Below are 22,242 nucleotides of genomic sequence, written 5' to 3'. Positions count from 1 at the left end.
TCTCAAAATCTGTAGTTGCAAACAACTACATTTTGCGTATATGACGTCAGTCCCACTTGATGTCTCATATGACAAGCGGACAACCGAATCGATTCCTTGAAAGTATTGAAGAAAATCGAGCGTTAATTTGTAACTTACCCTTAAATATTTCAAAGAAAAAAAAACAATTGTTGCTCTAAGTAGTGTAAAAATAGATATTCAAAAGAATATTGGGCCTTTCACGCTCGTGGGTTACAAAGAATGCGCGCGTGTGTAAAACAAATAGGCTAAGATCAGCTTCCATAATAATTAAGGTAAAAAAATAATAGAAAAAGATCCTAGCCTGTAAAGGCGGGTGTTCTATTCCCTACGAATAGAGATCTGCTATTTCCTGAGTAACCACAGAATAAGAACTCTTCATGCCCCCTGACATGCCAAGTTCATTGATATGCATCGCCTAACGTTAATCGTATGACCATAAATTCAAGATATAGTGACAGAAGAATATTAAAAACATTTGGCGCACGCAAAGCAGAAAGAACCAAAATAGGACGTCACGTTTAATACAAATTCAAGATTCAAGTCTATTTTCATGATAAAGATATTCTTACATGAGAATGCTACCATTTTGTTTTCTAAAGTCTTAACATTTGAAGGACGGATGGTTTCGGGAGCACGTGACTCTATAATAGAAAAAAACAGGTTACGAAATAACTATTAGCATTTTTTTTTTCAAAACAGAACAATTCCTTTGCTGTTCATAAGCCACTCTGGATAGTCAATAAAAACTAAAAGATGAAAACAAGTACATCTTCCAAATTCAGTAGCGGATTTAGACCCTGTCCCCACGTATCCGTTTTCGTATGAAAACGCAACCCTTTTGTTTCGTTTTCAAAAAAGATCCGCGTCCACACGAAGCGTTTTCATTTTGACACGACCCGTCCCCACGAAAACGCAAAAACGATACGAAAACGATAACAAGCTCTACAGCGCATGCGTACTCGCGCGTCAAGTGGACTGGACCTGAGTTATCACGCCATCGTTTTCGAAAGGTTACGTTTTCGTCCGTCCCCACGGCACCGAAAGGGTATAGTTTGTTCCACTCTGGAGATCGTTTTCGGTCACCGTTTTCGCGTTTCCGTGTGGACGATACCCGTAGCCGTATCAAAAAGGTTGCGTTTTCAAACGAAAACGGATACGTGGGGACGGGGTCTTGGAGGGCGGGTTCATTCAGGGCGCGTAATCATTTTCAAAAATCCATTATCAGCCTTATCAAAGCGTGCGATCGCTTTGATCTTTGGAAAATATAATCACCAATGCTTCTAGTTTGCAAATTCTGAAATAAATATGAGGTATTATTAATCGGCGAGGCGCGATGCACGTGTAAATGAAATAGAATTTAGAGGGTTTGGTACATAATCTAAAAAAAAACTGTAGTTTGCAAACCATTCCATTTTGCGTTTATAAGTTCAGACCCACTTGGTGTCTTATAGGACAAGCGGACAACCAACCGATTTCTTGGAAATAGCGAAAAGTAAGTTAGAAATTGCCACTCTATTTTTTTTTTTGACATTTCCAAGGAATCGATTCGGTGGTCCGCTTGTCATTTAAGACATCAGGTGGTCATATAAGGTTTAGAGTCAGATTTAGACGGATTTGTTATATAAGGATTTAGAGTTCGAGTTTCTGTAGTTGGAGAGGGAGGGGGATAAAACAGTATTTCCTTCTTGGAAGATGCATGTATTCAAAATACTCTAATCAATGTGCATATTAATGATAATATAACCTTAGAGGATAGAGATTCGAGCGCGTGGGAGCCAGAAAGTCAATGTAACGAAATAGTTTTTCACTCTCCCATTAAGGTCAAACCCTCCCTCAGAAATATGCTAGACCCACCCCTCATATAATTAGCCTTTAAGTCATCGGTATACCCTTAAATATTATAAACCTATAGGCCATAGGGAATTGGGGCTTTGCTTAATAACCTTCCCTCTCTCTCTTCTCGCATCTCTAGATGGTATTGTGCTATTCAGCAGTCTTTACTTCTCTTCGTACGTCTCTAGATCGACTAGATGGTATTGTGCTATTCAGTAGTCTTTACTTTCTCTTTGTACGTCTCTAGATCGACTAGATGGTATTGTGCTATTCAGGAGTCTTTACTTCTCTTTGTACGTCTCTAAATCGACTAGATGGTATTGGGCTATTCAGTAGTCTTTACTTCTCTTTGTACGTCTCTAGATCGACTAGATGGTATTGTGATATTCAGTAGTCTTTACTTTCTCTTCGTACGTCTCTAGATCGACTAGATGGTATTGTGCTATTCAGTAGTCTTTACTTTCTCTTTGTACGTCTCTAGATCGACTAGATGGTATTGTGCTATTCAGTAGTCTTTACTTCTCTTTGTACGTCTCTAGATCGACTAGATGGTATTGGGCTATTCAGTAGTCTTTACTTCTCTTTGTACGTCTCTAGATCGACTAGATGGTATTGTGATATTCAGTAGTCTTTACTTTCTCTTCGTACGTCTCTAGATCGACTAGATGGTATTGTGCTATTCAGTAGTCTTTACTTCTCTTTGTACGTCTCTAGATCGACTAGATGGTATTGGGCTATTCAGTAGTCTTTACTTCTCTTTGTACGTCTCTAGATCGACTAGATGGTATTGTGCTATTCAGTAACCTTTACTTTCTCTTCGTAAACCTCTAGTGCCTTTTGGGCTGTGTTCAGTGACCTTCCTGGGTATGGAAGCCGTGCTTTTCTTACGGAGGTTACTAAGACTAGGTACACCCTTCTTTCCTGACTCTGCATCGCCGGGAATACTTCCTGTCGAACGTGATTTCACTGTCCCAGTTCCGGTTTTTAGAGTTCCAGTTCCGGTGGACTTCGTTCCATTTCCTTTTGTTCCTGTTCCAGTCCCCATTTTCGTTGTTGACAAGGAAGACCTGCGTGCTCCTTTACAATTAGTCACTTCATCCAGTTTAACATCTGCGCCAACCGTTAATTGTTTTTCTTCGACAAACTTTTTCATCCATTCCGGCATCTCCCCGTTATTCGTCTTTTCTGGCTTTCTTCCTTTTATTTTATGCACCACAGAAGGAGTTTTAACCTTGAGTTTCTTGTCATCCGGTGTTTTGTCATCCGAGTTAGGCAGTGGTGTGGGGCTCCCGGGAATAACGAACTATAAACAAAACAAATATAAACGCTGGGTGTGATATACGTACCTGTACGGCGAGTACACTGGGTGTGATATACGTACCTCTACGGCGGGTCTGCTTGGTGTGATATACGTACCTGTACGGCGAGTACGCTGGGTGTGATATACGTACCTGTACGGCGGGTGGGCTGGGTGTGATATACGTACCTCTACGGCGGGTCTGCTGGGTGTGATATACGTACCTCTACGGCGGATGGGCTGGGTGTGATATACGTACCTCTACGGCGGGTGGGCTGGGTGTGATATACGTACCTCTACGGCGGGTGGGCTGGGTGTGATATACGTACCTCTACGGCGGGTACGCTGGGTGTGATATACGTACCTGTACGGCGGGTACGCTGGGTGTGATATACGTACCTGTACGGCGAGTACACTGGGTGTGATATACGTACCTCTACGGCGGGTACGCTGGGTGTGATATACGTACCTCTACGGCGGGTACGCTAGGTGTGATATACGTACCTCTACGGCGGGTACTTTTGGTGTGATATGCGGTAAATTTCGCGGAGGGCGGTTTCCACCAAATGGTTCTACGGAGTTACGCCCTTTCGGACTCGCGGGCTTGTGATATCTTGCCGAATATGGTATCGGCTCCAACTGGGATGGCTGGCCTACACGGCAAATTAACAATAATTGTATACAATTTATTCAATGTATTGTGTTCAAGGTTTGCGTTTCTTCAGTTTCTGCAACACGTTAAGATTGCGTATGGCACATATATTGGTGATGGTTTAAAAATGTGTTGTGTTCTAAAACAACATGAAAGGCTTTCAAGAGGGATAGCCACGGGTTACCTTGCGAGTTGTAATCACCATCCTCTACGAACGCTCCCCTACAGGAAAAAAAATCGTATTTCCTCATGCTTATGACGGAACATATTGTTCCTGGACATAGCTGACATCTACTTAGCTGACATCAAGAGAGCTGACATCAAGATAGCTGACATCAACATAGCTGACATCAAGAGAGCTTGCATCTACATAGCTGACATCAAGAGAGCTTGCATCTACATAGCTGACAGATCAACATAGCTGACATCAAGTTAGCTGACATCTACATAGCTGACATCAAGATAGCTGACATCTACATAGCTGACATCAACTTAGCTGACATCAAGATAGCTGACATCTACATAGCTGACATCAACATAACTGACATCAAGATAGCTGGCATCTACATAGCTGACATCAAGAGAGCTTGCATCTACATAGCTGACAGATCAACATAGCTGACATCAAGATAGCTGACGTCTACATAGCTGACATCAAGATAGCTGGCATAAATATTTATATAACCGGATCAATCCCCTGCCTTTCGTTGTTGGCTTGGTCTCTCTCGCCGGCCCTTGAGGTCTTTCTGTTGTTCTACTAGGTAAACATGAGTTTCTTGGTCAAAAAAATGCGAACTTACCTAATGGATTCGCGACTATCTCTGCTCAAAACGCTCTGAAAAAGAATACAGTTGAACAAGCTAACCGATCGTATAAACCTATTTGTTTGTGGAGGATACTTTTGGGTCGGGTCTCATACCTATAAGCCTTTCTAAATTAAGAACAGCTATACATCTTTGTTATGACTTACCAGATTTCTTGAGCGTGTCCGAGGTCGCCCGTTTGGAGTCCGCAATTCGGCTCGTATTATATTATTGAGCTCTCGTAACTGTGAACGCAATGAAACCATGTTAGCATTAGGGTCTCAGAATAAGGGCGTGTATGGCTAAGAATAAGCCAAGCTTAGGAGTTGAAGAAAGCATGAGTTTTTCTTCGTGGTGATTCTGTTAAGTTAGAGAGGGTTAGGGGATTGGGGTGGGGGGTTGGGTATCCACCCATACGGAGAGATGGAAGAGGCGGGGCTACTCAGCAGGGACCATCCACTATTTATATTGGACTGTTGGATTTCGACTCATTCTCCGCCAGCTGCCTCTCCCCTTACCTACGGCCATTGTAAAGATACAATACAATTTGTATCTGTAGAGTCCGCGTGTTAAGAAGAAGAGGTTGGGGGGGTGGGGGGGGGGGGGGGGTTTGTACCTCCTCTGCATTCATGACTGTCATTTCGCCATGGATATCTCTACGCCAGTCACCAGACTTTTTCAATTTGATCTGAAAGGAGAAGGATCATAACATGGCGTCAGCTTTGACAATCAACCAAACCATCAATCAGAAAGGTCAGTCAGTCAGTTCTGTTTATGCGAACACAACTATTGTGATGAGGCATATAAACTTGACGGGCTAATCAGACAAAATACACTCACCCTTCCCCTGACGGGTGAACTTCTGTCGAAAGTAAAACAGAAAAAACTGTGAGTTGAGTACTGAGTTACACACGATCACGCCAGTGGGCAATTTAACGCTTATAATCACGATAATCAAACATACTGTGGTTCACGCTGAAGCTTACGGCTTACGAAACTTGACTCTCACGGCATTTCAACTAACGCTTATGACATTTCAACTTACGCTTGTTCAGCACACACTTAAGGCTGTTCAACAGACGCTTACGTTAGTTCAGCTTATAGTGGAGGCATTTCAACTTACGCTTATGATATTTCAACTTACGCTTATGGCATTTCAACTTACGCTTATGGCATTTCAACTTACGCTTATGACATTTCAACTTACGCTTACGGCAGTTCAGCTCACGCTTGAGGCAGTTCAGCTCACCCTTACGGCAATTCATCTCACCCTTAGAGCAATTCAACTCACACTTACGGCAGTTCAACTTATGGTCTTGTCATGTCTTACGATCGCGCGCTACCAAAGACCCAGGCACACGCTTCTGCTACTTACGGTGGTCGATTGTCTAAAGTTGAAGATCGTTCCCTGAAGAAGGAATGTGGTTCTTGTGGTCCATGTGGTTGAGTCGTTACTTCCATCACCTAATAAAAGTCGGATCATCAACAATTATCTTATAAATAGTAGATAAATGAAGATTACGTGACTACCACATTTGAATTTGCATCTTCTTGCTCCACGCGACTCTCGCCAGGCCTCGCGCTGCCACCTCGCATCTGGGCTTTGCGGTATTCAGGCACGGCCTTGATGGTTCCCATGACAACGTGGGAGGCTGAATATCACGGCCACAAAACAAAGAATTACAAATAGAACATTTATTAATAATAACTTAGCTACAACTAAGGCGATATCAGGTAGAATAATCTATCTCATAACATAGCCACATTCATCATTAGAATGTCTCGCTAACCCCCTTAGAAAGACATCAAGGTTACGGAATTACACTGTAATAAAATACAGATAATAACTGGAGATTTTTAATTTCATATAAGGCGCATAGGCCTGTAATCTGATAACTAAGCGATGGCAAGTACAGCTTAGAAAAGGGCACAATACAGAAGGGGCACCTACCAGGAAACCAGCCAACTCTGTTCTTGCATTCTCCTCGCCACCAATTGTCAGTCTGAAACAAATATAGCTAATCTTTGCGTGTTTTCTTTCCTTTGTTTCCTCTAATAATCCACGGATGACGTTACACATGCTCGAGGATCCAGCTTACTTTGCGGGCGGGTGGATTTTCAACAAAACTGTCTCATAAAGACTAGTTTCAACATACGTTTGGCTGAGCGATTAATTACGAATTTTAGAAGGCGCGCGTGTAGCAGGCTTGTATATGTAGTTTCGTTAAGAAAGTAAAATTGTATGTATCCCTTGTGTTAAGCCATGTTCACTATTGTCATTTCATTGTCTACCGAAGATCAGCGTACGCATTCGCTCGAAAGGCCAACACCACGGTACAATAACAGTATTATAACCCCCTTGTGTTGAGGTGTGGACTTACTGTTTTCAGGATTGTCACCTCATCCCCCACCGTGAGGTCGAGATCAGAGGCCGCATTGGCTCGAAAGGTCGTTACCACGCGGACTTTTTGGCCTATGTGCGACAGCTTGCGCTTGGTTTTCTTCTTCGCTCTCATCTTTTTCTTCAGCTTATATTCGCGCTAGTATAAAGATTAGAAATATCGATCAGAAGGATTATTTTAAAGGCTCAATTTCCCCCTTTTAGAATGCATGGTTGTTTTCAGGCGTAGGAAGTACAATGGAAATGAAAATGTATAATTCTCCCTGAGATATCCCCAACCCCGCCTGGCGCCGCCCACTTCAGGTGTCTGACTACTATTATGTTAGTAATGCGTGATCTTTCGTTACTGACCACTATAAAGTAGGTAATAATGCGTGATCTTTCGTTACTGACCACTATAAAGTAGGTAATAATGCGTGATCTTTGAGATCTTAAGCGAGAGTTTTGTAATAACAAGTGAATCAATTCAGTCATACCTTATCTCCTTTATATGAGTTTAGTTCCTCCTAACCCAGGTACACCCGGAAGTAGAAAATACAAAGAAGTTAGTCAATCATAGCAGCACAAAAACGCCAACTAATAAAACGACACAGAGATGAACAACACGGTATGACAAGGAAATGAAACAACAGTTAACAATATGACAATTCGACACTTGACCTAGTATTTGCTTTATGCATTTGTACCCGTAGGTAACTTGAAACAGAATTTTTAAAAATATTTTAAGACATTACGCAATGAATCTTCAGGTACGCATGTGATAATTTTGATATGTAAGTTTATTCAAAGGTATCTATTTCAGTGTAATGCATAGCCTGCGTAGCAAGCGCAAAGGGCTGGGGAACATGAGGGGGAGACCCCGCGCGCCTGGAGAGAAGGATGAAGAGAATGTATAGGAAAAGGGAGCTCCCTCATCCTTCCCTCTCCCTTGCGCGCGCGCCTCGTCTCCGTCTTTCTTCTTTCCCAACACTTTGGGTTTGCTGCGCAGGCTGTGTGGTGCAGCGTTAAAGGTAGCGATCATTCATAGGAATCCGAGTATCGTGGTGTGTATTGCGGCGTCGATCTGAGGGTGGCGCTCATTGAATCTCTGTGACATATTCAGCGTGTGATGCGGCCATAATTTGAGAGTGGTTCTTATTCAGAGTTATACGCGTAAATGGCGCTTTCATTTAAGAAGGCGTCAGTTTGAGTTATCTGCGTTTTTTAGATGGTTCTCACCTCTGTTTTCTCCTTTTCTCGATTCTTCTTGAGAGCATCGTTATTGTGCTAAAATATCAGGACATACGAGTCTCTCGTAAGCGGGTAGGTGGGTTTAGATGATAGCAGGTATTTAGTTGAGTAATGTAGGGTAGGGCGTCGGTAACGCAGATATGTCGTAGGACTATGTAGGGAGGGTAATGCTGGATAGGGTAGTAAGGTAATACAGATATGTTGTAGGACTATGTAGTTAGGGTAATGTAGGATATGGTAGAAAGGTAATACAGATATGTTGTAGGACTATGTAGTTAGGGTAATGCAGGATAGGGTAGAAAGGTAATACAGATATGTTGTAGGACTATGTAGTTAGGGTAATGCAGGATAGGGTAGAAAGGTAATACAGATATGTTGTAGGACTATGTAGTTAGGGTAGTATAGGGTAGAAAGGTAATACAGGTATGTTGTAGGACTATGTAGTTAGGGTAATGCAGGATAGGGTAGAAAGGTAATACAGATATGTTGTAGGACTATGTAGTTAGGGTAATGTAGGATAGGGTAGAAAGGTAATACAGATATGTTGTGGGACTATGTAGTTAGGGTAATGTAGGATAATGTAGAAAGGTAATACAGATATGTTGTAGGACTATGTAGGTAGGGTAATGCAGGATAGGGTAGAAAGGTAATACAGATATGTTGTAGGACTATGTAGTTAGGGTAATGTAGGATAGAGTAGAAAGGTAATACAGATATGTTGTAGGACTATGTAGGAAGGGTTATGCAGGATAGGGTAGAAAGGTAATACAGATATGTTGTGGGACTATGTAGTTAGGGTAATGTAGGATACAGTAGAAAGGTAATACAGATATGTTGTAGGACTATGAAGTTAGGGTAATGTAGGATAGGGTAAAAAGGCAATACAGATATGTTGTAGGACTATGTAGTTGGGGTAATGCAGGATAGGGTAGAAAGGTAATACAGATATGTTGTAGGACTATGTAGTTAGGGTAATGTAGGATAGGGTAGAAAGGTAATACAGATATGTTGTAGGACTATGTAGTTAGGGTAATGCAGGATAGGGTAGAAAGGTAATACAGATATGTTGTAGGACTATGTAGTTAGGGTAATGTAGGATAGGGTAGAAAGGTAATACAGATATGTTGTGGGACTAAGTAGTTAGGGTAATGTAGGATACAGTAGAAAGGTAATACAGATATGTTGTAGGACTATGTAGTTAGGGTAATGTAGGATAGGGTAGAAAGGTAATACAGATATGTTGTAGGACTATGTAGTTAGGGTAATGTAGGATAATGTAGAAAGGTAATACAGATATGTTGTAGGACCATGTAGGTAGGGTAATGCAGGATAGGGTAGAAAGGTAATACAGATATGTTGTAGGACTATGTAGTTAGGGTAATGTAGGATAGAGTAGAAAGGTAATACAGATATGTTGTAGGACTATGAAGGAAGGGTAATGCAGGATAGGGTAGAAAGGTAATACAGATATGTTGTAGGACTATGTAGGAAGGGTAATGCAGGATAGGGTAGAAAGGTAATACAGATATGTTGTGGGACTATGTAGTTAGGGTAATGTAGGATAGAGTAGAAAGGTAATACAGATATGTTGTAGGACTATGTAGGAAGGGTTATGCAGGATAGGGTAGAAAGGTAATACAGATATGTTGTGGGACTATGTAGTTAGGGTAATGTAGGATACAGTAGAAAGGTAATACAGATATGTTGTAGGACTATGTAGTTAGGGTAATGTAGGATAGGGTAGAAAGGTAATACAGATATGTTGTAGGACTATGTAGTTAGGGTAATGTAGGATAGGGTAGAAAGGTAATACAGATATGTTGTGGGACTAAGTAGTTAGGGTAATGTAGGATACAGCAGAAAGGTAATACAGATATGTTGTAGGACTATGTAGTTAGGGTAATGTAGGATAATGTAGAAAGGTAATACAGATATGTTGTAGGACCATGTAGGTAGGGTAATGCAGGATAGGGTAGAAAGGTAATACAGATATGTTGTAGGACTATGTAGTTAGGGTAATGTAGGATAGAGTAGAAAGGTAATACAGATATGTTGTAGGACTATGTAGGAAGGGTAATGCAGGATAGGGTAGAAAGGTAATACAGATATGTTGTAGGACTATGTAGGAAGGGTAATGCAGGATAGGTTAGAAAGGAAATACAGATATGTCGTGGGACTATGTAGGTAAGTTAATGCAGGGGTTATGCATGGAAGGGTAATGCTAGGGTCGGGTAACGCAGGATAGGTGGGGTAATGCAGGGTTATGCATGGAAGGGTAATGATAGGATCGGGTAATGCAGGATAGTGCAGAAAGGTAATACAGATATGTTGTAGGGCTATGCTGGGTAAGTTAGAGGTAATGTAGATATGTAGTAAAGTAATGTAAGGTAGGGTAATGCAGGGTAGGTTAGAGAGACAAGGATACTTGGATAAAAGTAGGACGAGGTTTAAATACTAAGGTATATGTTAGGGAAGTGTTGCTTAAAGGGAACGGTAGCGTAGAGTTGTTCAACCATAAAGTTGTTTGTAAACCTTGGTTTCAGCGAGGGAAGCACCTCTGGTGGTGGACCGCCGACGAGTGCCTGAGGATGCTGCCAAGCACTGCCTGCGTCCTACTACCTGCTCAGCCTGGAAACAAAAGAGAAAAAAGAGAAGTAAGGAAGCTTTGTGTCTCTATGGCCCTTTGGTGGTTCTTCAGGCCATAAAAGTACAGTGATGTACATCAGGCGCGTGCATGGGGTGGAGGGGTGCGCAGGATGCGCCCCCCTTGGCCGCCAAAAAGTGGGTCATTTCTTATTAAGGAATCTCCAAATACTATGATTTACTCATATGTATTATATTATATTATTCATGTATTATATTCGCAACATAATTGTCAAATCAACCAAAAAAGGGTGCTGGGCAGCGTCATAAACTTACCCTCGTGCTTCCAAATATACTATTCGCGACTTCATGGAGCATCTTCACAGCTTGTTTTCGGACAAATGTCTAAATAATGAAAAACATGTTGTTAGCCTATTGCATCAGCAACGTTCAAATGATACAAGTATGTGCACGTGTTGAATTACCTTGGCGGTGACTGGTCTCTGGTCTGACAATTGCCTTCCAATCCCGGTGGGCAACTGGTCGTCTTCCTTTGTTGCGAGCTTGTTAAATGCTTCGATGGTGATAGCTACAAACAGGCTAAAAATGGAAAATAATTAAATTTTGATAACGGGTCTGAGAGCCGGACGCTCAATTAAACATTTGTTCTGCTCTAATGCTTCAATGAAAATAAACGTATCTACTCGCTTATGTATCTTCGTAACTCCTCGACACGACTTCCATAGGAGAACCAGCAAATTAAGTGATTTGATATAAAAAGTGTTGAGATCCAAATTGGTGGTATTGTGGACTTGTAGGCGTGGCGCTAGGGGTGGACGCAGGGGGTGAGGGGGATCCCCCTTGACCGCTAGAAAGCGGGCCTTTTTTATTGAAGCATGGTCAGATACTGCACTATTTTAATATGATACCTATGATAAGCCTACCCTGGGTACCGGAGCCTCCAGGCTTCTCTCGTCCAGTGACGCTCAGCCAAAATGGCGTGACAATAAAGCGGCTTTTGGCTGAGTGTCACTGGACGAGAGAAGTCTGGAGGCTCTGGTACCCAGGGTATGATTACCCCCTCCCCCTCAGCAAACCCTGACGTCTCCGACTCACTTCATCACCACCATGTTGACCAAGATGTATGCGAAAACAAAGTAAAGGCTGCTCCAGTATGTCTTTGTCGACTCCACAACCTAGTGATTTAATTTAATTCATTCAACTTCGCAGCACAGCACAACAGAAAAACGCCACACGGAAAAACGCCACACGGTTACATTGACAGGGGCATGTCTAGGGGAATAGGGAGGGTGGGGTCCAGAAGAGTACTTCATTAACAACGGATCAATTAAGTTCAAATCGGTATCATTTGCTCTTGTTATAGGTCACTAGATCCTTCTAGAAACCTTTTCTTGTTTCGTCACATGAGGGGTCAGTACGCAGCTCTTACAAGCTGCAATTTGATTGGGCAAATGAACAATATCCGCACCTCGACACAAAGAACGAGAAGAATAGAGACAAAAGAACTCCTTTGTAGAACAGAGATAATAGGAGACAAAGCAGCTGCGTACTTACTCCACATGACCAGGGTGGGATCCGACCCCTAGGACCCCCCTCTTCGCCACATGACCAGGGTGGGATCCGGACCCCTAGGACCCCCCTCTTCGTCACATGACCAGGGTGGGATCCGACCCCTAGGACCCCCCTCTTCGTCACATGACTAGGGTGGGGTCCCGACCCCTAGGACCCCCCTCTTCGTCACATGACCAGGGTGGGATCCGGACCCCTGGGACCCACCTCTCTTGACACGCGCTTGATTGATGAGCAGAAATAGGTAGCAGGCAATGCTGCAAGTAGGTCAAAATAAAGGGACAAATAGAGAAAAACAAAGCAGACGAAAAACGAGAGGAAAACCACCGCCCAGAAGAATATAAATGTGGCAAAGAAGGGGGGTCCCAGGGGCCAGATCCCACCCTGGTCATGTGACGAAGAGGGGGGTCTCAGGGGTCCGGATCCCACCCACATGGAAACACAACCGTACAAGGTGGATAACACACCGTACAAGAAGAAAACCCACCATATACAAGGTGGATAACACACCGTACAAGATGGATAACACACCATAAACAAGGTGGATAGAACACCGTACAAGGTGGATAACACACCGTACAAGAAGGAAACACACCATATACAAGGTGGATAACACACCGTACAAGATGGATAACACACCATAAACAAGGTGGATAGAACACCGTACAAGGTGGATAACACACCGTACAAGATGGAAACACACCATATACAAGGTGGATTACACACCGTACAAGATGGATAACACACCATAAACAAGGTGGATAGAACACCGTACAAGGTGGATAACACACCATATACAAGGTGGATAACACACCAAATAAGATGGATAACACACCGTACAAGGTGGATAACACACCATACAAGATGGATAACACACCGTACAAGGTGGATAACACACCGTACAAGGTAGATAACACACCATATACAAGGTGGATAACATACCATATATGTGGTGGTTAACGCACCATACAAAAATTGAAAGGCTAATAAAGGTGATTTTTTTGCGTAAACGCTCACCAGAATGGCACTTCTTTGAACATGATCATGTGAACGTAGCGTAAACGCTCACCAGAATGGCACTTTTTTGAACATGATCATGTGAACGTAGCGTAAACGCTCACCAGAATGGCACCTCTTTGGACATGATCAAGTGAACGTAGCATAAACGCTCATCAGAATGGCACTTCTTTGAACATGATTATGTGAACGTAGCGTAAACGCTCACCAGAATGGCACTTCTTTGAACATGATCATGTGAACGTAGCGTAAACGCTCACCAGAATGGCACCTCTTTGGACATGATCAAGTGAACGTAGCATAAACGCTCATCAGAATGACATTTCTTTAAACATGATCATGTGAATGTAGGGTAAACGTACAAGGTGGGTAACACACCGTACAAGGTAGATAACACACCATATACAAGTTGGATAACACACCATATACAAGGTGGATAACACACCATATACGAGGTGGTTAACACACCGTGATTTTCTTGCGTTCCTCTCTCCATCGTCTTTTTTTCTTCTGCAATTAGTATTTGTAAACATTCGCGTTTCCCTACCGAATTCATGATTTCATGCCAGTTGCTGGTCGTCACCATTTGAAACAGGATCATGCAAGCGCACCTAGGATATGAGAGAATGAGTTGATATCAGATAATCCGTACTTGTTGTTATAGATAACACACCATTTACAAGTTGGATAACCGCTTGAAACCTTACGCCATGCACACTGCGAAGAGATAGTAAAAAAAATACGATTTTGAGCAATGGCTCTCAATCCCTTGCAGACTGATTTTCACTATTCAAAATACTAATACCGTGGGGCCGAAATGTTTTTTTCCTTGACTACTCCAGCGCTATTTATGAACGCTGTGACGAAAGCTAACAATTTAAATGACACTTTACAAAAAAGTCATATAAAAATCCTACCAAATCTTAAAATATCGGAAAGCCCCGTATGTATTTACCAAAATGTCTGAAAACCCCGTATGTATTACAAATATATCTGAAAACCCGTTTGTATTACCAAAATGTCTGAAAGCCCCGTATGTATTTCCAAAATGTCTGAAAGCCCCGTATGTATTACCTAAATGTCTGAAAGCCCCGTATGTATTACCAAAATGTCTGAAAGCCCCGTATGTATTACCAAAATGTCTGAAAGCCCCGTATGTATTACCAAAATGTCTGAAAGCCCCGTATGTATTACCAAAATGTCTGAAAGCCCCGTATGTATTACCAAAATGTCTGAAAGCCCCGTATGTATTACCAAAATGTCTGAAAGCCCCGTATGTATTACCAAAATGTCTGAAAGCCCCGTATGTATTACCAAAATGTCTGAAAGCCCCGTATGTATTACCAAAATGTCTGAAAGCCCCGTATGTATTACCAAAATGTCTGAAAGGCCCGTATGTATTACCAAAATGCCTGAAAGCCCCGTATGTATTTCCAAAATGTCTGAAAGCCCCGTATGTATTACCAAAATGTCTGAAAGCCCCGTATGTATTACTAAAATGTCTGAAAGCCCCGTATGTATTACCAAAATGTCTGAAAGCCCCGTATATATTACCAAAATGTCTGGAATCCCAGTCCACACTCGGGCAAATACATGTGTCCCTCGCTGCTGCTAGGGAAATCGTGGAACACCTCCATACCAACAGCCGCGAACAAGTACCTACAAGGATAAAGAAAGCATGGTCAGCAAAGAGACTACGATTATTATAAGTAGGGCTGAGTGCAGTTGGCAGAGCGTCGCTCTGTAACGCCTGTGCCTCTTCCCCCACGTTTCCAAGTTCGATTCCCGGTTCCGACGATTTCGATCTAAACTGTATTCCGTGGTCAGACGTAAGTCGTATGAGGTCCGCCATTACGGGGGCGACTCGTATTAATGCTTGCTTATTCAAGAGCGTGTTGTTGTTTAATGGGATACTTACAGTATAACAAACAGAATATACATGAGGTCCGCCATTACGGGGGCGGCTCGTATTAATACTCCGATGGCTTGCTTATTTAAGAGCGTGTTGTTGTTTAATAGGCAACTTACAGTATAATAAACAGAATATACATGAGATCCGCCATTACGGGGGCGACTCGTATGAACACTTCGATGGCTTGCTTCAAGTGCGTGTTGTTGAATGGTAGACGGCAGAACACAGCAAGGCACGATACAACGGTAGTATAGTTTCGCAAACGGGACTGGATAATTGACGATACGGGGAAATACCAAGCAACATTGGTACAGAAAGCAACAACAACCTGCAATCCGTTGGACAATTTGAGATGATAGACAGAAGTAAGCTTCACAATCAAGCAATTTCTACATTAGCTTGCATATAGTTGCAATAGTGTTTCTGATGCTACGATAATAATTTCATGACGAAAATCTCTAGAGTACAGTCGTTGTGGCTAAGATTTAAAGAAAGTCACACTGCCACTTTTTGTGATTTTTAATATTTGAAATCACAATGTTTATGTGCATAAAAACTCCACTATATAACCATATAACCATTATGAGCAAAAGTTACTTAAATTAGGGGATTAATGCGTCGTGTCACTTGGTCTTGTGCATGAGTGTAAAATGGCGGCACAATTGGCTTTCTTTGATAATGTAACACCCTTCTTGAGACAAGATCATATGAACATAGCGTAAACGTTCACCAGAATGGCACTTCTTTGAACATGATCATGTGAATGTAGCGTAAACGCTCACCAGAATGGCACTTCTTTGAACATGATCATGCGAACGTAGCGTAGGCCCGTACCCAGGAATTTTTTTTGGGGGGGGGGGGGGGGGGGGAGGTGCGAAATCCGAAAAAGTGGACCTAATTCCGTGGGGATGGGGGGGGGGGGGGGGGGGAGGGATGGAATGAGTTCTCTGATAGTCTGACCATCCCCGAAAGAACAAAAAGGGATTTTTTTTATGCGTTTCAGTATCTCTATGGGACGTTTATTGTCGGATTTGGCTACATACCAGAGTGATCTAGCTTATGCTTTATGGTTTTGTCTACAAATAGCACGTCCATTGGGAACCCAAAGTGGACCTTCGGCCGTTGTGTGTGTGTGTGGGGGGGGGGGGGGGGGGGGGGTGCTTCTTTAAACATGATCATGTGAAACGCATAAGTAAATTGTTTAAACAATTTAATTCACATGTAATCAGAAAAAGATTCGTTTTGGTTGTTGGAACTTAAACGGTTTCAACAGTAGGGTTGTGGGAAATAAGTTAAAATTTAATGATACTTTAAGCACTATTAAAAGACACGACATTTTTGGGATAGTGGAAACGCATGCAAATCAAAATTCCGATCTCAAAATAAACAACTATAAACATTTTGTAAAACATAGAGATTCAACAAGATACAAAAAATCGGGGGGTATAGCCGTGTACATCAGAGAAAATATTTCCAGTGGAGTTAAATATATACCAACAGATAATGAAAATGTCCTATGGGTTAAATTGTGTAAAAATATTTTCAACTTACAAAAAGACATTTATTTAGGAACTGTGTATCTAAGCCCAGCAAACGGGCGATGTAATAATTATGAAGAAGACATTCTAGAAGAACTTGAATTTGAAATATTAAGGCTCTCTCTAAAGGGGGATGTCATTATCCAAGGGGACTTTAATGCAAGAACGGGTATTTTGCAAGAATTTGCTCTGGATGATGAACAAAATGACGAATTTATGGGTCTACCAAAAGATTACCAAATTGATATTCCAAATAATAGAAATTCACAAGACTCTAAGGTGATTGACAGCCGAGGAAGAAATTTAATAGAAACGTGCACTGCACTCAATATGCGAATTTTGAACGGCAGAGTAGTAGGTGACCTTGAAGGTAAGAAAACCTGCTTTCGATACAACGGAAGCAGCGTTGTTGATTACATAATTGTAAATAATGAAAGTTTAGACATTGTTGATTATTTCATTGTGAATCCGCTTGAGCCACACCTGACTGATCACTGTTCGCTTTCATGCAGTCTAAACCTGAAATTTACATTTAAACAAAAGGATAATTCAGAAAACGTACAACTAAGTGAGCTCAAAAGATTGCGCTGGAATAACGAGATCAGTAGCGAGTTAAAGCTATTGTTCGAGTCCGAAGAAATGCAAACAAATTTAAATGCGGCTTTAAATAATAATTGCGTAGACACATCAGTAGATCTTTTTACAGAAACGCTCTTATCCGCATGCGAAAACGCAGGACTGCGCTACCAAAACAATGACATTAAAGAGAGCAGCGTTAACAAAATGTGGTTCGACAAGGAATGTAAAAATGAAAAAGAAAATTTACGCTCACTAGGCAAATTACTTTCAAAGCAGCCTGACCAACGCGAGCTAGGAGCCGTCTTGAAGGAAAAAAAGAAGTCTTTTAAAAAACTCTGTAGGCGGAAAAAGTATACGCATTATAATAATATAGTAAACAGTATCGATTTCAGAAACTCTAAAAACACTTGGAAACAAATAAATAGGATTTTCAACAGCAATACACATAAACAATCACATCCAATTAGACCCGAAGAAGCTGCTGTTTTTCATCAGCACTTCGAACAATTAAACGCGACAATAGAATCACAAAATACAATGGAAGAAGTAGAAAAAACGCGAATAAACAATAGGCAAGGGCCATTGGATCACGAATTCACGGAACTCGAAATAACTAACGCCATAAAAAGTCTAAAAACGGGTAAAGCACCCGGCGCTGATAATATTTTAAACGAAGTATTAAAGTGCGGCGAAGAAACTCTGAAAAAGCCATTACAAATTTTGTTTAATAAAATTTTGAATAGTGGGGAATACCCATCTAGCTGGAGTTATGGTCTGATAGTACCGATCCTGAAAAAAGGAGATCCTAGTAAACCGGAAAATTTTAGAGGTATTACCTTACTCTCGTCACTAGGAAAAGTTTTCACATCCATAATGAACAACAGATTGTACAATTACCTTGTCGAAAGAAAAATAATCAAACCTGAGCAGGGAGGATTCAGAAAAGAGCATGGAACAGTGGATAGTATTTTCATCCTAAAATCTTTGATTGACAAATACGTTAAAGCAAAGCCAAAAAAGAAACAAAACTTCCTATTTACGTGTTATGTTGATTTCAGTAAAGCTTTCGACAGAGTACCAAGACACAAACTTTTTGATAAGCTAGAGCGTTCAGGCGTAACAGGGCGATTTCTTGAAGTTTTGAAATCAATTTACACAAATGATAAGTCCTCAGTCAAAATTAGAAATCTGTTAACGCCAGCCTTTAGGTGTTACAACGGAGTGAAACAGGGATGTATGATTTCCCCGACACTATTTAATTTTTATCTCAGCAGCTTGTCCGAGGAACTAAATACAGTAAGAAATTGCAACGATGTCGAACTCAATTCACGACCTATTAGTTGTTTACTTTATGCCGACGATTTGGTAATCGTCTCGAAGACTGCCACGGGGCTACAAAAATATTTAGACAAACTAAGCGAATTTTGTGATGAAGCAAAACTCACTGTTAATCTAGAAAAAACTAAGATAATGATATTTAATAACTCTGGGAAAACAATGAACAACTATCTCTTTAAATACAGAAACAGTAAAGTTGACATTGTCAAGTCATATAAATACCTTGGGGTGCATTTTAGCACCTTTGGGAACTTCAGCCTAGCAAAGCAAGAAATAAAGAAGGTCGGACTAAAAGCTTTGTATAAGCTTCGAAAAGAAATGGGAAACCACTTTAGAGACAAAATAACTCTAACACTTAGGCTCTTTGATACCCTTGTAACCCCAATTCTATTATATAGTAGCGAGGTGTGGGGAACAGACTGCAATGACAAACTAGAAAAAGACCCCATAGAATCTGTACACACAAGGTTTATACGTTGGCTGCTAGGCGTCAACAGGTACTGCAGTTCTAATGCATGTAGATCCGAGGTCGGTAGATTTCCAATGCGTTTAAAAGCCAAATGTAGAGCAATAAAATATTGGCAAAAAATGATAAATTCTGACCACAGTAAACTTGCTGTGTTGGCTTTCCTAGATTCTTTAGAAAATAACAGCAAGGTAACTTGGGTGCACAAACTGAAAAACATTTTAGATCGAGCAGGCTTGGGCTATATATGGCTTGATGCCCCAAACACGTCTATAAATTTAATAAAGATGCGCTTTGAAGATATCGAGCGACAGGTGTGGCTAAGTGAGATTCACAATGATAGTAGAAGAGACCCACGCCAAAAGAATAAATTGCGAACTTTCAGGACCTTCAAGGTGGTCTACGAACTTGAAAAATATCTTACCCAAATTAATAATGTACAACACAGAATTGCCGTCACAAAATTAAGACTAAGCAATCATAATTTGGCCATCGAAACAGGTAGACATGCCAAACCATATGTGCCCCCAAATGAGAGGAGGTGCACGATTTGCAAAAATGGAATAGAAAACGAAGAACACTTTCTTGTAAAATGCCCTACATACAACGCGATTAGAAAGGCATACTATAGTGTTATCAAAGACAAAACTAATATCAACTTAAATGCAATGACATCTGAAAGAGCTTTCCTTTTTATTATTACCATGGATCAAAGAAACGAGATCATTAACAGGGAAACTGCAAAATATATTTTTGACTGCACAAGAAAAAGATTTGAATGCCAAAAAGAATAAATGCACACCACGGATAATGACAACCTCCTTTTTATCTTAACTATTTGGAAAAACACCTGATATATAATCATGTATAAGGGTACCAAATAAAATTGATTGATTGATTGATTGATTGATTGATTGATTGTGAACGAAGCGTAAACGCTCACCAGAATGGCATCTTTTTAAACATGATCATGTGAACGAAGCGTAAACGCTCACCAGAATGGCATCTTTTTAAACATGATCATGTGAACGTAGCGTAAACGCTCACCAGAATGGCATCTTTTTAAACATGATCATGTGAACGTAGCGTAAACGCTCACCAGAATGGCATCTTTTTAAACATGATCATGTGAACGAAGCGTAAACGCTCACCAGAATGGCATCTTTTTAAACATGATCATGTGAACGAAGCGTAAACGCTCACCAGAATGGCATCTTTTTAAACATGATCATGTGAACGTAGCGTAAACGCTCACCAGAATGGCATCTTTTTAAACATGATCATGTGAACGTAGCGTAAACGCTCACCAGAATGGCATCTTTTTAAACATGATCATGTGAACGAAGCGTAAACGCTCACCAGAATGGCATCTTTTTAAACATGATCATGTGAACGTAGCGTAAACGCTCGCCAGAATGGCATCTTTTTAAACATGATCATGTGAACGTAGCGTAAACGCTCACCAGAATGGCACCTTTTAAACATGATCATGTGAACGTAACGTAAACGCTCACCAGAATGGCATCTTTTTAAACATGATCATGTGAACGTAGCGTAAACGCTCACCAGAATGGCGTCCATCAGCTCGAGAGGGGCAAATGCTTTCTTGCCGAGAACCAAAGATCGCATCAGACCTTCCAGCTAAAAACACAAAAAACTTTTTTTAACTTTTTCGGCTTTAGAGTGCGGTGTATATAGGTGCAAATTGTAAAACCACCCACGGGCTATAGGATAATCTTACTCCGAAATGAAGTGTAATGTCTTGTTGGTGTTTAATAAAGCACGTATTTCTACGTTGACTGGATGTACTCGCCTTGGTTTCGCTCCTCCAGCGAGCTCTGTCCCTACGCGCTTTTGACCTTTCAAACGACGCGCTATGTAACCGTCGCCGCCTGCTAAATGAGTAACACGACCCCCAGCGGCGCGTTTTTTTCCTTATGTATTGTAAGGTCGCTACACATACCACGAATATCACAAATACCATCGAGACCATATTGTCAGTTTGTAACACCATTCCCAGTGTACAGAAAGTGATTGAAAAGTGTGAGTGTTAGGTCGCTACACTTACCAGGAAAATAGCCACTATGATCGTCTTCACAACTGTAACACAAAGTGTAAGAGTTATTTTGCCGCCAAATGGAGAATGTGAACTTGAAGTAACCCACCTTGCAGTCTGACAACTTGATCCTCTGTTTGTCCGTTCCACTTGAAGGCGAATAGCAAACTAAAAGATACACCAACCAGTCAGGGTACATGGTGCGAACGGTTTAATATATATATGTTATTTACCAGCTGGGAGGTCCGTACCGTGAAAATACTAGCCGACTGACTGACTTTCGTCGATGTTCGTGAAGATTTTGTTCGCTCAAGATCATTCAATAAACTCCATTTTGTATTTCCACACAACGCTTTTAATCCTCCCGGAATACAGAACCTCCAAAGAGGACATTCTCTGAGTTTTGGCCAACAATTTTGTCCAAATTGATACGTCGTTCTCAACTCGAATTGATCGTAGAAATATCTTTTTTCGATTTAAATCCTCCACAGACGATAAGATATATTCACTAAAGAACTTCTCTTGAATGTGGATACGTTAATCTGGTTATGCAAAGTGATTTGTCATTTTTTCTTCGTATGAAGAGACGATTTGCTGCCTTTTTTTATCCCAAATAAACTTTCAGCAAACTTAAAATTGTCGCGCGCGCTGCAAAATCATTATGGCGGGAAATTGTCAAAACACAGGGAGTTTGAAGCCGATTTCCGTAAAGCCAATGATTCTAGATAAAATGACAAATAAAATGCCGTTTTAGTGTTAAGATCTATAACCTCTGGAGTAAAAATCCATCCTGGGCATTTTACAAATCAACTTACTATTTCGAGCTTTGGAGGTGAGCTGTCCGGTATCACGGGGTCCGGATCGTAGGATACCGGACCTCACGAGAGCCAATCAGAGCGCGCGATTTGATGGATACCGGACCCCAA

General features: G+C 41.3%; 1 protein-coding gene across 4 annotated transcripts in view; it reads right to left on the bottom strand.

The window, feature by feature from the left end:
- Positions 1–526: 526 nt before the first annotated feature.
- Positions 527–22,242, bottom strand: part of LOC116604314 (sodium channel protein type 11 subunit alpha) — a 31,435-nt gene continuing 9,719 nt past the window's right edge. For 2 of the 4 annotated variants that reach the window (XM_048723942.1, XM_048723943.1), the window contains 23 exons: positions 21,426–21,484; positions 21,329–21,360; positions 20,827–20,901; positions 15,456–15,667; positions 14,982–15,086; positions 13,975–14,038; positions 11,937–12,016; positions 11,306–11,420; positions 11,157–11,225; positions 10,770–10,865; positions 8,226–8,273; positions 7,484–7,513; positions 6,988–7,146; positions 6,558–6,609; positions 6,137–6,258; positions 5,982–6,070; positions 5,447–5,468; positions 5,223–5,294; positions 4,774–4,851; positions 4,604–4,638; positions 3,988–4,025; positions 3,656–3,804; positions 527–3,157 (listed from right to left, as the gene is read on the bottom strand). In XM_048723942.1, coding sequence (XP_048579899.1) covers positions 2,651–3,157; positions 3,656–3,804; positions 3,988–4,025; positions 4,604–4,638; positions 4,774–4,851; positions 5,223–5,294; positions 5,447–5,468; positions 5,982–6,070; positions 6,137–6,258; positions 6,558–6,609; positions 6,988–7,146; positions 7,484–7,513; positions 8,226–8,273; positions 10,770–10,865; positions 11,157–11,225; positions 11,306–11,420; positions 11,937–12,016; positions 13,975–14,038; positions 14,982–15,086; positions 15,456–15,667; positions 20,827–20,901; positions 21,329–21,360; positions 21,426–21,484 — 2,308 coding nt within the window. In that variant the 3' untranslated portion in view covers positions 527–2,650. The remainder of the gene's footprint in view (positions 3,158–3,655; positions 3,805–3,987; positions 4,026–4,603; positions 4,639–4,773; positions 4,852–5,222; positions 5,295–5,446; positions 5,469–5,981; positions 6,071–6,136; positions 6,259–6,557; positions 6,610–6,987; positions 7,147–7,483; positions 7,514–8,225; positions 8,274–10,769; positions 10,866–11,156; positions 11,226–11,305; positions 11,421–11,936; positions 12,017–13,974; positions 14,039–14,981; positions 15,087–15,455; positions 15,668–20,826; positions 20,902–21,328; positions 21,361–21,425; positions 21,485–22,242) is intronic. The other 2 variants (XR_007307050.1, XM_048723944.1) reach the window with 2 other exon arrangements.

The sequence above is a fragment of the Nematostella vectensis genome, chromosome 2, assembly GCF_932526225.1.
Source record: "Nematostella vectensis chromosome 2, jaNemVect1.1, whole genome shotgun sequence".
NCBI classification, from domain to species: Eukaryota; Metazoa; Cnidaria; class Anthozoa; order Actiniaria; family Edwardsiidae; genus Nematostella; species Nematostella vectensis.
Note: the sequence above shows the minus strand (reverse complement) of the source record. Positions and strands in the feature narration are given on the sequence as shown.